Below are 15,381 nucleotides of genomic sequence, written 5' to 3'. Positions count from 1 at the left end.
TTTTTAGTAAGTATGAGATCTTAGATGAATTTCAGTCCGGTTTTATGGCAGGTCACAGCACTGAGTCTTCACTTTTAAGAGTTGATAATGACCTCCGTGTAATTAGAGATGCAGGTAATGCGGCAGTTCTGATTTTTGTGCAGTTTTTGAAACAATAGATCACGTGATTCTTATAAAGCGTTTATCCCATTTAATTGGAATAAGTGGGACAGTTTTATAGTGGTTCAGATCTTACCTGTAAAATAGATAATTTTCTGTAAAGTATGGTAACTTTGTTTCAAAGGTAGTGCCTGTTACTTGTGGGGTCCCCCAGGGTTCTGTTATTGGCCCCATTTTATTTTCCTTGTATATGTTGCCCCTGGGCTCAATAAAAAAGTATGTTCTGTCAAGAAATTACTTTTAGAAGGTTATTAATGCCTTTGTTTTGTCTCATCTGGACTATTCAATTTGTTGTACGTTGAGTCCTGCCAGACCACTATTTCACGCTTGCAATTAGTCCAGAATGCAGCAGCTAGGCTGCTAGTGGGTGCTACGAACAGTCATCATATCTCTCCTATTTTATTTAACTAAATTTACTTTATTTAAGCTAAAAGCTACAACTTAATAAAACTATACAGACTTAATAAATGCATTTGTACATTTAAATTAATTTATATGACAAGACCGTATAAAAATAAAATCTCATTCGAAACATTAACAAAAACTATAGTTGTTTATCAATTTCTACTGAATAATGCTGCTTCCTAAATTTTGCTATTGGTTGAACAAGCTAATAAATAAAGTAAATAATAAATAAACAACAAATAACCACCATGTTTTTGCCACAAAATGATGTTTCATGTATGTAAAGCAAATACTATTGTTTTGAGGTATTTATTTGGGGCTGGTTAGTAAAGGTTTGCAATCACTATGGCACATCCGGTTAGAATGCAATGACTGATGTTTCTTCTTTAATTTTTATTCTCCACTGTAGATATGTGGGTATGTGTGGTTCTGAAAGTATACACACAATAATGGTAAATAAAAGGTACACAATAATAAGTATAACAACAACAAACATTTACAACAATATTATATAGTTACAAAAGGCATTAAATAGGATTAACTGTATTCAATGTATAATTACAATAAATCAACATTATGTACAGACTGCTCTGAGCAGGACTCGAACCTGCGGCCGTAACATTATTAGCGCCATTCTGGCGGTCTTATGTAAACAAATGACGGTGCAATTTTAGAACGTTAATCTTGAGGCATTTATAGGTACGCATGCAAATAAGCATATAATCCACATAACGGGTCTGATAACCATATAAACAGCTGTCATAAACTAATCATAATCACATTAATTCACACAAAGGAATGGCAATTGCTGAATCTTTGTACACACGCATACAGTATTGCCATTAATATCTGAAGTCTGGGATTATCTTAAACCGCAACAATACACAAATGTATTAATAACAAAGATAAGAACATTTGAACTTACTTCTAGCTGCACGCACACACTTGAAATAAACTTTTGGAGAACACGCATTAGCTCCGCACTAAACTTTCTGATGCAACACACTTCTATTTCCTTTGGCGGAACTACTTTCAGATGACGCTAAAGCTGTACTGATTCGTAGTTTCAACTGTCAATTAAAAAGCCCACCAATAGCATTCGCTGTCCATTGTTTGTTATCACAGTCCTTTACAACAACTATTTCTCCCACTCTCTCTCCCTTACAAACGCACACTCGTACAGTAATGACACGCACACACACAGAAACATACATGCACACAGAAACTTGTTGTCAGCGGTGCACTGATGTTTTTATCTTAATTTTTAAGTTTTATCAACTTAAAAGCTACATGTCATTTCTCACTAGCGAGTTAATAACGGCACTCTTCTTGAAGCAGATATTTCGCTGTTAGTAGACTCGCTGCTGCCGAATATTGTTGAGAGACACACACACTCTATCGACGCATGCTTAATCTCTCTCTCTCTCTCTCTCTCTCATAACTGCATTACTATCAAAAGCTCAAGCCTTTATTACTAGGTCTAAAATGACGTTTTGGAATTATCAAACTGATGCACTGGATGAAATGCGTAAGAAATTAATCCTTCTCACAAGAATCTTTTAAGGGCAAAACCAGACTGTTTTGAATGTTTTGAAATCTATCATATGAACAATGTTTTTTGTTTGAGAACCATAGTATAAGTGGAATAATTGACTCCGGTCCATTAAATCATTATAAAATAATGCACACCCAAGGTGTAATGCAATCCCATTTTCAATTATTCCTTACTTGATTTGCGGGTGAAGTATAACCATGATATTTCTTGACAGTGTTAATGAGATTCACCTTGTTTAGTCCCACCCCATTAATCGAGTCAGTGTTAGGCCACTCAAACAGTGTTTTGTAATCTTAACTGTGTTTTATCATTTTAGGAAATCATACTGCAGCTGGCTTGTAAGTGTACTTATAGGAGTCACTGCACATAACACTGGAAAGTATTTTGACATAAAAAAGATACAATGACCACTTGCTGCACGAACGCCAGAATCAGCTCTAGATTTACCGTTTGTGTATCTCTAATGCCAGCTTAGCCAAGAGGATGATATCATATTCAACCTTGTGTGTGTTTAAAGCCCATGGACGTTGGATGCCACATCCTACAGAAAGTAAGACTGGGCGTTGAAAACTGTGCCCACTCACCTCATGGGTATAAAAAAAGCAGTAGTGACAAGTTAAGCGTAATTACATGTTTTGTAACACCCCTGACCACTTAATCAAACCACTTAAACTTGCCTGAAGTCTAATGTATCTGCTGCCGTTTTTTTTTTACTGGTGGTTGATATGCAAATTTGATAACGTGGGGTCAGTGGGGATTCCCCATGCTGACTTTACATACAGTATGTGGTCAAGTCATGTAAAAACCCATGCAAAATAAATCAACTTCCTGCTCAATTGGGCTGATGGTCTTTGTTAGTCACAGCAAGCTGGCAAGCCCTTCAGATGTCACATTATTATTAGGAATGCCCTGAAATAAAAATGATCGGCTGAAGCCGAACAAAATGAAGCCCTGGGCTGGAGACTCAATATCGAACACATTTTTTTTTACCTCATGTATTTTGCCAATTTATTTTCACTATTGCATAAATTAAATAGCCAAAATGCGCTTTTCACCATTTTGTCTTACTTTTCAAAGAATAAACAAATTGACACACACATGTATGGGCTCACTCTGATGACACATAAAAAAATGGTGGGACTGAGCCTCTTGGTGGCGCTATAATAGAACAAAACATGAAATTCCCATTGACTTCAATACAGTTTTGTGAAATAAAATGCTATACTAAACAAATGCATTGACGTAATATTACGAAACTCGCAATGTGCCAACAACACATCCCCTGAAGTCACTCAAAATATTTCAAAATAGTGGTCAAAAGTTATAACTCAATTTACATAAAGGCTAATAACTTTTGAATAAATCTGGCTATTGAAATGCTTCTGGTCTTAATAGATTCCGTGGGTCAAGCCGAGAACATAGATACAAAGTTTTCCTTATTTGGCTGAACTTCCTGTCCGCCATCTTGATTTTCAGTCAAAATCTACTTTTTCGAACTCCTCCTAGACCGTTTGTCACTGATATACAAGAAAAATTGTCATTGTCATAATGACATTTTTACTATAATAATACAACATTCAGTTTCTCAGTTCATTCACCACTGGCTAGTGTGACATGGCAGTAATTTTAAGCCCTGCCTAAAAGCATGTTGCAGCATTTGTTTTTATTAGAACCAACATTTCAACTCTGTGTGAACACATTGACATTTCTGTTTTGTTCTTTCTCTCACTGGCTATGTTTACATGCACACTTTTTGGTTCAACGGGACTGAATTCATTACGATTGATGAATCTGATTGTAGTGTTTACATGAACGCTAAATAAAGTGATCGGGTTGATGTGCGGGTTCATATGTCACAAGCTACAATTGGAATAGATTTTTTTGACGTGCACACTGCTCAAATAGTGAAAGCCAAAGTCACATAGATAATATAGAGTTTCTCACTGTTTGCACATTGTAAACAGAAAAAAAACTTTTTCAGTCTGATTGATCAACAATCCGATTACAAATGGATTATTTGGGTTCATGTTAACGTAGCCACTGAGTGCCCAAGTCCTGCCCCCGAAAGTTCTGGACCTTTGAAAAAGTACCACCTCGCCAGCAGGGACTTTCTGAGGGGCATTTTTTTACACAGAACTTTATTTAGTTCCTGGTTCCTGCGGTGGAAACACACCAAGTACCAGGCCAAAGTCCCTAGTTCCTGGGTGAAGTTCCTGCGGTGGAAACGCGGTAATTGACTACTGGTTTAAATTTCAATCTACAGGGCTCCAGACTAACAAAAGTTTTGTTAGTCTGATAATTGGCCAGTGTGGTTTGGTTTTGTTACGCTTCTGCTCCATTTGCTGTTGAATGATTCTCAAACGCTACAAGAAAAGGAGTGTTTATAAGTTAATCCAACTGGTTGTGGCACCAGTGCAACCTCTAAAAAAAATCAGCTACTCTGGCAAGTAACAGGATCAGAGAATGCAACCATTTAGTTGTAGGATAGAGCCCTGGCAGTGATGATTATCGCTGAATAATGATTTAAAATTTCAGTCTATTATAAGAGAAGACCTGAAATAAAGCAGATGAACTACTGTTATGGTGCATGCTTTTTTATTTTGAAGCTTGGAAGTTTCAGTCCCTATTCATTATGAGTGCATGCACAAGGAGCCAACACTTTATTAAAAAAATTTACTACATGCAATACTTGGGACTAGAGATCTACCGATATGGGTTTTTCTACAGCCGATGCCGATGTTTAGAGTTCAGGGTCAGCCGATGGCCGATATGTGCTGCTGATTTTTATGGGCCGATATCTTGAAGTTTTCCCTTTCATTTGCATGCTAAAATGTCACACTAATAATAAGTGGATGCACAACATTTCTAAACTTATCATCATTTATTGAGCATAGACAGAAGTCAATCAGAAAGTCAATCATTTACAAAAAAGTTTTAGAGCATTTATCAAGCAGAATTTTGTTGGAACATAAATGTAAACTTGTATACATTTTAAATACATTTTTATAAATAAAAATCAATTAAACTAAAAAATATAAAAAATAATATATATATAGTCTGTTCATTATTCATTATTAAAATAAAGTACAGTCAACCAAACATATAAAAGGTTACACTGGTCAGTTTAAATACACCCTATACCGGTCCTCTCTGCTGTTATGTCAAGGACATTTTTGCTCACGTGAAGAGGATGATCTTTTCCATCTAGTTTACATAAAAAAAAAAAACAAATCTTATAGTTTAACATTTAGATACATTGCGAACATGGAAATATTTGGATATGTGCAGAACGAGACGTGAGCAATAACCTCCAAATACATCTAGTCAAACTCGGCTCGCTCGTCCTTGTCTGCACATGCGTCTCGAACTAATGCTCTGTAAATGCAGGATTTTTTAAAACAAATAGATCTAGCGGAACGCAAAAATTCAAAATATTTTGCAGAACAGGATCAAACAAAAAAAGCGCAAAAAATGTTTGATAACATTGCAATTGGGTTTTAAAATACAACAACGAGCACCAAGAAACCATTTAAAGAGGCGCATTCAGCGGTCTCCTTGACGGGAAACAGTCAACAAAGTAAAATGATCTCCAACGTATGGTGCGCTCTCTTCATTTTATCAAATGATCATAATCACATCTATTCATTTTACAGTCCTGCTACTAGCATTTTATTCAGACTAAAACCCCTTTAATTCAGCTGAGAAAGCTTTTTTTCCAAGTGGCTTTGCACATAATAGTAATACCGCTGCAGACGCTTTTTCCAGTATTAAGGTTATTAATTGATCATCAATTTAAACGTCGTTTGATCATGGAAATGATCGAATATTGACATCCCTAAATACAAATGAGTTGGATGGAAACCTGGCTATTGTCAGCATCAAACCATGCTTCTGAACAAATGTGATTCACCGTTCTGGGCAGCTCCAGGACAGCTGTCCCTCCGAGCACGGTGCTGTCTGTGAGAGGGGTGGAGTAATGCTGCAATGTTTGTGAGAGCTGCCAACTTCTCCACCCCATTTACAGAGTGAAATTCTCTGACTATCTTTATCTCCCAGGACTGTTGTTGAATCTTCCAAAAGTTTTGGCTTGGGCTTGGGGTCCTTCACATGTGGCAGCAGCACTTTCCACCGCACCAATAACACGGGGCTGCCTGCTGACGTGCCTGATTTTAAATCGGTGCTACTTAACAGGGATATCGGCTGATGCCGATATATATATAAAAAAAAAGACAAATATTGGCCCGATATATCGGCCGAGTGATATATCAGTCGACCTGTACTTGGGACACTATATCATGTAATTCTCTATCTCTCTCTCTCTATCTCTCTCTCTCTCCATTGCATGTGTGTTTGTGCTCTTTTCAGACCCTTTCTTACTTAAACGGATTCATGTATGTCATCTCAATCCCTTCACACTGAGAAATCTGTCTGATCTTTGAGCAGAGATTGTTTAGCATTGAAATTGAATCACCTCACCATGAGTTTTTTTTTTAACTGTCACAATATAATCACACCGACTCATTCCCAAGGCGAAATCATTGAAATTTAGCTCTCGGATTTAATAAATGGCCCCAAACAGCGTTTGAGCTCTCATTTGTACAGTGTGTGAGATGCAGTGAGAGATAAGTGTGTGTCTGTTTTCTAATGAAGTAAGACTGCAGCGCTCTGATGTTATGTGTTCATTAATGGTGAATTAGCAGTGTGGAAATGGATTTGATGGGTTGATACAGTGTGATTATATTGGAGTGTCACTAGAGTTTGGATTATCTTTCAGTTTTAAACTGTAATATGTTGTACTACCACTGCAAACTTAACAGTATATAGTATATACTATCACTGCATGATACAATGTGTTTAATTGAAATGTTTATCCTCCCCTACTGCACACTCTTTTGCATACTGCCTACTTTTTCATTAAACACTATATACTGCACAGTTAAGCAGGACTCTAGTGTTCCATCAGGTGTGTGTGTGTGTGAGTGACTTCACTCAGCTCAAGTCACCACACACTCTCTCCAGCTGCATACAGAGCGGACTGAATATGTTTGTGTTTTCACAGAACCTGCAATGGGCACGAGACGTGTTGCTAGGGAGCAGTGTCCCATGGCAACAGCTGAAGCACATGCCGGCACAAGGACTTTTCTGCGAGAGGAATAAGACCAATCTGTTCAACGTAAGTCACACATGCATGCAGACGCACTTATATGTCAAAGTTCACCATATCACAGCAAATTTAGTTTGATCCAGTATGGAGATCTTAGCAATGTGTGTTTATCTGTTAGAGCGAGTCTGTTGTTCATTCACATGAGTTTCCTCCAATATAGTGCAGTAAAATCCCTCCACACACACACACAAATCCAGAGAGATTACGACTCCTCACTGAAAATGCCCTGAACTGGCTGGATTTACTGTCCTCACTACACACCATGAGGCAGACAGATGGCATCACTATGGTGTGTGTACATGAGTTATTGCTGTTTTGCCCAGTGGCCTTTTGGCACATTGGTACAGTCTTCACCGAGCTGAGGCCGTAACATTAGTGTTGTGTTAGCGTGTCTACCTTTGGCTGTGGGTGCGGTCGCTGTGAGGAAGCAGCCTGTGGCTTCGTCAGTTTTGGCACACGGTGGTATAAAAACACTCGGGCGTCACGTCTCGCTGGGCTTCAGAGCTCTGCCCACTAGGGTACACCAACCTCGTACCCACCTGTTCTCAGCTTATGGGAAAATCCACACATACACAAGCAACATCCGGTCCAGGGCTCATTGGAGCGTACGCTCCGGTGAGAAGTGACGAACACAGAAGCGCAGAGGAAAGAGCAAAACAAAACACTGGTCACGAATCAGAAGTGCAAAATGAGAATGGAGGAGGCTGGTTTCCTTTGCTCTAAACAAAACTTGGTTTTCACAAGACTAGCATATTTTCACAGGAGCTTACGCTCATGCCTACTTCCTACGTCATCGTGAATGCGTGTACAACGGTTAGCGGAAACTAGAGATAAATATGATTTATATATAGCTTTAAATATGGATATTTTTCTTACACAAACACATCGATTCACTTCAGAAGGCCTTTATTAATCCCCCAGAGCTGTGTGGAGCACTTTTTATGGATGGACTTTTTTTTGGACTTCTTGACTATATTCATCTGAAAACGTAAGTCATAAAAATCTAAGATGTCTTGAGTGTGAGTAAATCATGAGATAATTTTCTTTTCTTTTTTTTTTTTGGTGAACTGTCCCTTTAATCCAAAAGCAATTCCATTTTCCCAGTGGTATCCTTCAAACGAATTGCAGATTTAAAGAAGAAGTGAGATTTTTTTTGAAGAATGCTTGTAACCAAAAAGTTAACGGTAGCCATTGACTTCCATAGTATCTTTCCAATACTATGGAAGTCAGTGGCTGTCATGAGCTGCTTGATTACCAACATTCTTCAAAATATCTTCAGGTATGGAACAAATTGAGAGTGAGAGTGACAGAATTTTCATTTTTGGGTAAACTACTCCTTTAAGTGTAGAATTAATGTTATGAAATAAAGTGCAAATTAAAATATAAATAAATAAAACCTTAAAAGTGTCTCTGGGAAGTATTTAAGAAGTGTAAATAATATTAAAGAAAGTGTCCCAACTTTTTTGGAATAGGGTTGTACATCAAATAATAATAAAAATATATATATATTTTATTTTATTATACTACTACTACTACTACTACTAATAATAATAATAATAATACCAATAAAAATACATTGGGAGTAAAGCTAAATAATAACAATTCATAATAAAAATGTATAATTATACATTTAATTGATAAAAAAGTTTATGCAAAGCCACAGTTCCAAGATTAAGCTATATTATGAGAGTTTCAGTTTCAAGAACCATAGCTGCAATAGTCACTTTTTTTTATTTTTTATAAAGTGTTTCTATATGTTATGAATTGTGGTTAGGTTAAAACCTTAGTCCTATGTTCAAAAAATAATATTATTTAAATGAGAAATGTATTAATAAATTTTCTCGGTTGTGTTCCATTTGATTGACTTTAATGTACATGCTCTATGAAGCTATCGAGGTTTAATGACAACAGCCATATTTAATCGTTCACTGTTATGACAAGCTGCATTGGCAAATGGGAATGCTTGAATTATACGAATATAACCGTGAAATGTAAATGATGTCTTGCTGAAAAAACTCCAATCACACTGTCAAAGTGCTTTTGACAACCAAATTAACTTTTAGTAGTAGTACATTTTTAATTTAAAGTCAGTTCTTCATCGTCCAGCTCAGTTCAGTTCTCATCCAACGTGTCTGTGCAGTCAAGTTGATATTATTGCCAAATATTAAGGTCCCACAATTGAGCAAGACAAAAGGCTAGGTACCCAAACTCCATCGGTGACCGAAATGAAGAAAAAAAAAAACTTTGGGAGAAACCAGACTCAGTCGAAGAGGCCAGTTCTCCTCTGGCCAGACGAACCAGCATGGTGTGCTTTAGTTCGAGGCTGCAACACAAATCAGACTGTGGACTGGCATCACTCAGAACACCCATCCAGTCAATTGACTATTTTCACTATTGATCAGTTGTTGCATGCAAGTAATTTTTATTTGCACCATTGTAGAAGGATTGTGAAATGGAGAGGAAACACAGGATATGCTGCATATTTTGTTGCATCATGAATCATGTTGTCATTTCCTGTTGTTCCTCTTTGAGAACGGTAGAGGGGGAATCTTTGCCTTTGTTTGTGTGTGACTGAGTGATATGGGTCAGGCTGCTCTAGTTTGCTCTGGGTTCTGGCAGTATTTGTTGGCCTAAGCCTTAAACGCATCACAAAAACACAAACAGTTTCTCTTCCATGTCCACGCACACTCAAGCATATGTGCTTGCATATGTAGACGCCCACTCTCCTGTTCTCACTGGACTACCGGCCCGAGCCACAGACTAGCTGTCTGGATCATGTTCAGTTGTCTTCAGTGCTTGCAGCATCACACTTATAACTAATAAACCTCTTACTAATTTATTTATTTTAATTTAACTTTACTTCCTGTCTAGCTTTCTTTAGATGTCTACAATTTTTGACATTTCAGTCGTAGCAAGCTCCTGTGGTTCAAATGTAGAGATACGGTCAGCACGATTTGCATCTTGACTTTCCTTTTAGCAGCATGAGGCTGGAAATGCTGTGTGTGTGTGTGTGTGTGTGTGTGTTGTCGCGGTGGAAAAGCACAAAGGCTGACAGAGGGAAAAGGGGAAATGAGAGCTGTATGAGAGAGAAACACCTCTGCACTCTCTGTGTCTGAGTGACTGCAACATTAACATTTCTCCAGCTTCTCGTGGCTCATCTTGTCTTGTTTCCTCTCTTCTTGTCTCATCTCTTTTCACTTTTTCTTGCTCCTCTTTTCTCTTCTCGTCTCCTCTTTTCTCAAAACTCTTCTCTTCTCACGTAGTTTCTCCTGTCGCCTCTTGTTTTTTTTGTCTCATCTTGTCATCGTTCTTTTTCTTATTTTCTCTTCTCATGTCTCACCAGGTCTTCTACTTGTCTCAGATCTTGTCTTTTTTATTCTCTAATCTCGCTGTCTCTCTTGTTCTCGTCTGTCTGTCTTCTCTTTCCTATTTTCCTCTCGTTCCCCTCCCTTATTCTTTTCTCGTGGCACCTTGCCTCAACTAGTCTCATCTTTTCTTATCCGTCCTTGTCTCTTTTTTTGACCTCTTCTCTTGTCCTCTTACTGTCTCGTCTCTTTTCTTCCCTCCTCTACTGTCTCACTTCTTTTCTTCTGGTCTCAGTTTGTCTCTTTTCTTTTCTTCTCTTTTATTTGTCTAAATCTTGATGTCTGTCATCTTATATAATTTCTATTTTTTGACTCTTCTCCCTCTCTCTCTTCTTTTGTCTTCCTTTCTCTTTTACTCTCATGCTGTCTCATATCTTCTCGTTTTGTCTCATGTTGTCTCATGCTTTTACTCTTGTTTCTCCTCATCTCGTCTTCCCTCACCTTCTTTTCTTCTTGTATCCAGTCTCTCCTCTTCTCGTCTCTCCTCTTCTCTTTTAGTGTCCCACTGTCCCCTGTATTGGACTCTGATTCATCACTTATCTTTCTTGTTTCTCTATTCTTGTCTCGCTCACCTCACCTCCTCTCTTTTCTTAGTCTCTTCTTAAAGCATCTCATTTCTTGTTTGTTCTGTTCTCTTCTCATCTTTTCGTATCTCTACTGTCTTCTAATCCCTCACCTCGTCTCCTCTAATCTTTGTGTTTATGTTCATATACACCTCATTCTCCCTCTGCCCCACACTAACATCCTGTTGCATGTTTTCCGTCTCCTGTCGTTCACCCCACTCTCTCTCTCTCTGTGTGTTTCTGTGGGTGTGCACTGTTGGGCTGAGAAACAGAGTCCGTCTCTGATTGGCTGGCTGGGTTCTGAAGGGGCCGTCTCTCAGTCTGTGTACAGAGAAGGAGCAAGAGCACGGGGAGGGAGGGAGAGAGAGCACGAGCGAGCGCGCTGGGGTCAGAGCAGAGAAGAGAAGCGTGGGCGTTTTGTTTTGTGATGGCAGGGTTGGAAAGAGAGGATCGCAAGCACTCGTCTGTTTGAGGCACACTCGTTCAGCCGTCTCTCCTTATCTCCTCCCTCCCGCACACGTGCAGCCCACTCCCTCGAGCCTGGACTTCAGTTCGTCTTCTCTTGCTGGAACATTTAAGAATATCAAAACATCCCATTTACTCTCACACTTCATACAGGCAGAGCGCGGAGTAGCTCTCCTCGGTGATGGTGAGTTTCTTCCTTCTGCTTTTCCCGTTTGGATTCCCTTTCCTTCTGAATAAAAAGTGTGAAGGTAAAAGTGTCCGTTTGCTCGTATTTGAGATTAGGATTTGGTGGAAAGAGCCTGCTGCAGGTGGGAGAGCAGTGTGTGAGAGTTCAAGGAGTAGAGCAAGAGGAAGAAAGTGAGCGTTTGAGAGCGTTGACTCTTGTCACGCGTGACGCAGGTAATAGTTAGCTAGTGCTCTCGCCGGAGTCCTGCGTTTCGTCAGTGCTAACAGCAGTTATGACCAGAGGTGGAATGATGATGCAGTGGATGTGTCTGAAAACTGTGAACCTCCTTCCTCCTTGTTCCACTTTGGCAAGCAGTTCTGGAGTACAGATGCTTCTGTAAGATGCTCTAATTCATGCTTGACACTTTTAAAGCAGGTGAAGTTGTGTGTCTGGGGGAATCCCTGAGGTTAAGTTACACACGTATTTGATGTGTTCTTGTATCGCTTAGTCAAACATGTTGAATCTGAACTGCGTACCAGAAAAATCTTGCAGTGTTCTTGAAATCTCCACAGTGCAGCTTCTTCTGTTGGTTTCCACTGCTCATATTGAAGGCAGCTGAGAAAGTGTGTGTATGTGTGTGTGTGTATGCTTTTTTTATTTTTTGAAGCATCTGTACGTGCTCCGAGGACTGGGATCACATGGTGAGGGAAGCCCTGAGTCTGCTGGGCTCAATTCAATGATTTTGCTGTCAGATTATATTGATCGCATTAGGAGCAGCTGTAGGCCTGAAACAGACATGACAGCTTGCTCTTCTTTCACTGGTCAGCGAGTTTAGACTGCTCATGGTAAATTTGTATGCTTTGGGACCTCTTTTATGAGTAGTCATTTACGTAATTTGTGTCATTGTACATCATCTGAAAACTTCAGGAGCTTATTTAGTTGAAGTCAAAAAGTTGTTTTTCTCATAATACTGTAAATATGCTGATCAGAAGCAGATGATTGGCTGGATTCATTCTTGATAGTCATCAGGAAGTTTTTTTGGTTTCTATGTAAGCATTGTTTTTATCATTTCCCTCTCTTTTTAATGGCTAAACTCATTTGATTATGGCTATTATTTATCTCTTGACATTTGGAGTAAAAAGAAATGGAGAATGAACGAGGCTCTTTGTGTATCAAATTCCTGAGTACTTACCTATAATACATAACCTTTCGAAAGGCACATACCATTCACTCCCATAATGTCTCCTCTTTTTGCAAACGGTCTTGTCAGCCTGTGGCGTTTGTTTTTGTGGAAAGTGGGGACATCCCATAGGCGTAATGGTTTTTAATACTGTAGAAACTGTATATTCTGTGGCCCTACACCAACCCTACACCTAAACCACACAGGAAACTTTGTGCATTTTTACTTTCTCCAAAAAAACTAATTCTGTATGATTTATAAGCGTTTTGTAAAATGGGGACATGAGTTATGTCCTCATAAGTCACCCTCTGCTTTACCTGTGTAATACCCATGTCATTATACAGAGTTGTGTGCTGATATGTCACATAAACATGCCCACATATTTACACACACATACATCTGGGAAGTTTGTGTGCATTGGGAATCACATTTTTTAAATAAAGCCAAGGTAACATTCATTTCACATACAGCACACGGTGAAAATGACATAAATATGACAGTGGGTAAATGCATAAAGCGCAGCATAATTGAAATCACGTTTAAAGTTTAAAGCATTCAATTCACACGTGATCATGCTCTATACACACTTCACAAGATCTCACAGCTGGATCCGACCAAGTTTGCAAGGTTGGTGAAATTAAATATTGGTCATTCACAGATTTGTTTAAATGAAAATAAATGTGAATATGCAAAATGCTGATGGCAAACGAGAAAGTATTATAATGTACTAATAATATAAAAGCAATCGTTACAATACATTTTGTATACATTAATTCCTTTGTTAACCATTCTATTTTATTATTAGACGGACTTCTATTTGTATTAGACTGAACTGTTAACAACGACAGTAAACGAGAGAGAGAGTGAGCACTGTGTGCGCTCAGGGGTGCCTTTCTCAGCGCTGTCAAAATAAAAGTTCTCGAACACATCGGCCAAGCAGAAAAACTTATCGGCCGATATATCGGACTTGGCAATATATGGGTTGACCACTATTCATGTTACATTTACGCTTACACTGTTAATGCATGCACCTTCTAAAACACTGCTCAGAATAGTATCAACGGAACAGAAGTCAGATAATTTGCTTGCTAGTGTTAGTTAGCATTGAAGCTGAACAAATAGTTCACCAGAGGACTACTTTGATGCATGTTTTCTTCTCATAAAACTAAGCACAATACATTTTTAAAGGAGGTCTAATTTGCAAATACAGGCATATTTCAATTCTGAGTTTATTTACAGAGAAATCATGATATTTGATTTGTAAACTATTTTATTTTAGTTTATAAAAAAGTGTATTTAGTCTATAAAACAACTGTGTTATTAAAAAAAAAAAGGGGAAAAACTATGAACATTACTTGACTGGACAATATTATTATTGAGGTAAACCCCACAGTTATGAGACAAAGCCACATCTTGTAAAGATGCTGATGAGAAGTACAGTTGCTGCAGTGCAGGAATGACTGAGCTCATGTGTGTAATCTGGCTGTAAAGCTGTGTTATTTGGTCTGTAGCACAGCGGTTCGAGGGTCCTGTGCCAGAGACCTGTATAATAGCATTCCACCCACTTATCCTTCTGGACACGCCTCCTTCCCATATCTATCCATCAGGATACACTCCCTCCTTTCTCTTTCCTGTATCCATCCGTCTACTGTGTGCTGCTGAAGGGGCTTTGGGTAATCCCTGCAGTGAAAGGGCAAAAGCATTCTCTCTCTCTCTCTCTCTCTCTCTCTCTCTCTCTCTCTCTCTCTCTCTCTCCCATACACACACACACACACACAAACACAGAGAGACTCATTCTTGGCAGCTTCTCTCTATTGACTGCTGTTTCACATCTAAAACTTTATGTTATGGCATTAGCCACTGATGGTGACCTCTGAGAGTCTGATGTTTATTATTCAAATGTAAATTTGGGTGATACATTTTGAATATTTATAGTATGTTTTAAGACCCTTTTTTTATTCATGATGGTTTTGATGTGCTATTTATTTGGCCATTAAGAAGTGCAGTTTGCATAACATGAAACTCTTATTTAAAACCTTTATTCAAAACAGTGTTCGAATGATTTGTTTTCCAATTATTTGTTTTTAATCGAATTACGATTTGTGTTAAACCCCCATAAACATTCACAGGATTTCCTTGTAACTTTAATATATTACAATTCATATGTTAAAATGTTTTAGTTCAAATACATGTGCACTGAAAAAAATTGAAAGCACATTTCACAAATAATTACAGTCTGTAGAGTTAAAGTGAAAATTTCAAGTAAAAAGACTAAAATAGTATTTTCTTGTAAAACATAATCAAAAACAACTTCCAAAAAATGCGCTTTGTTCATTTCGTTCAATGCATCCTCCAGCTG

The 15,381-nt window shown here is 38.3% G+C and overlaps 1 protein-coding gene across 8 annotated transcripts in view; it reads left to right on the top strand.

Moving 5' to 3' along the window:
* Positions 1 to 15,381, top strand: part of LOC128018290 (calcineurin-binding protein cabin-1-like) — an 86,855-nt gene that overhangs the window by 38,778 nt on the left and 32,696 nt on the right. For all 8 annotated transcript variants that reach the window (XM_052603720.1, XM_052603718.1, XM_052603719.1 and 5 more), the window contains one exon: positions 7,179 to 7,292. In XM_052603720.1, the coding sequence (XP_052459680.1) occupies positions 7,179 to 7,292 (114 nt within the window). The remainder of the gene's footprint in view (positions 1 to 7,178; positions 7,293 to 15,381) is intronic.

The sequence above is a fragment of the Carassius gibelio genome, chromosome A8, assembly GCF_023724105.1.
Source record: "Carassius gibelio isolate Cgi1373 ecotype wild population from Czech Republic chromosome A8, carGib1.2-hapl.c, whole genome shotgun sequence".
In the NCBI taxonomy this organism is placed as follows: domain Eukaryota; kingdom Metazoa; phylum Chordata; class Actinopteri; order Cypriniformes; family Cyprinidae; genus Carassius; species Carassius gibelio.
This window is presented reverse-complemented; position numbering and strand designations above follow the sequence as displayed.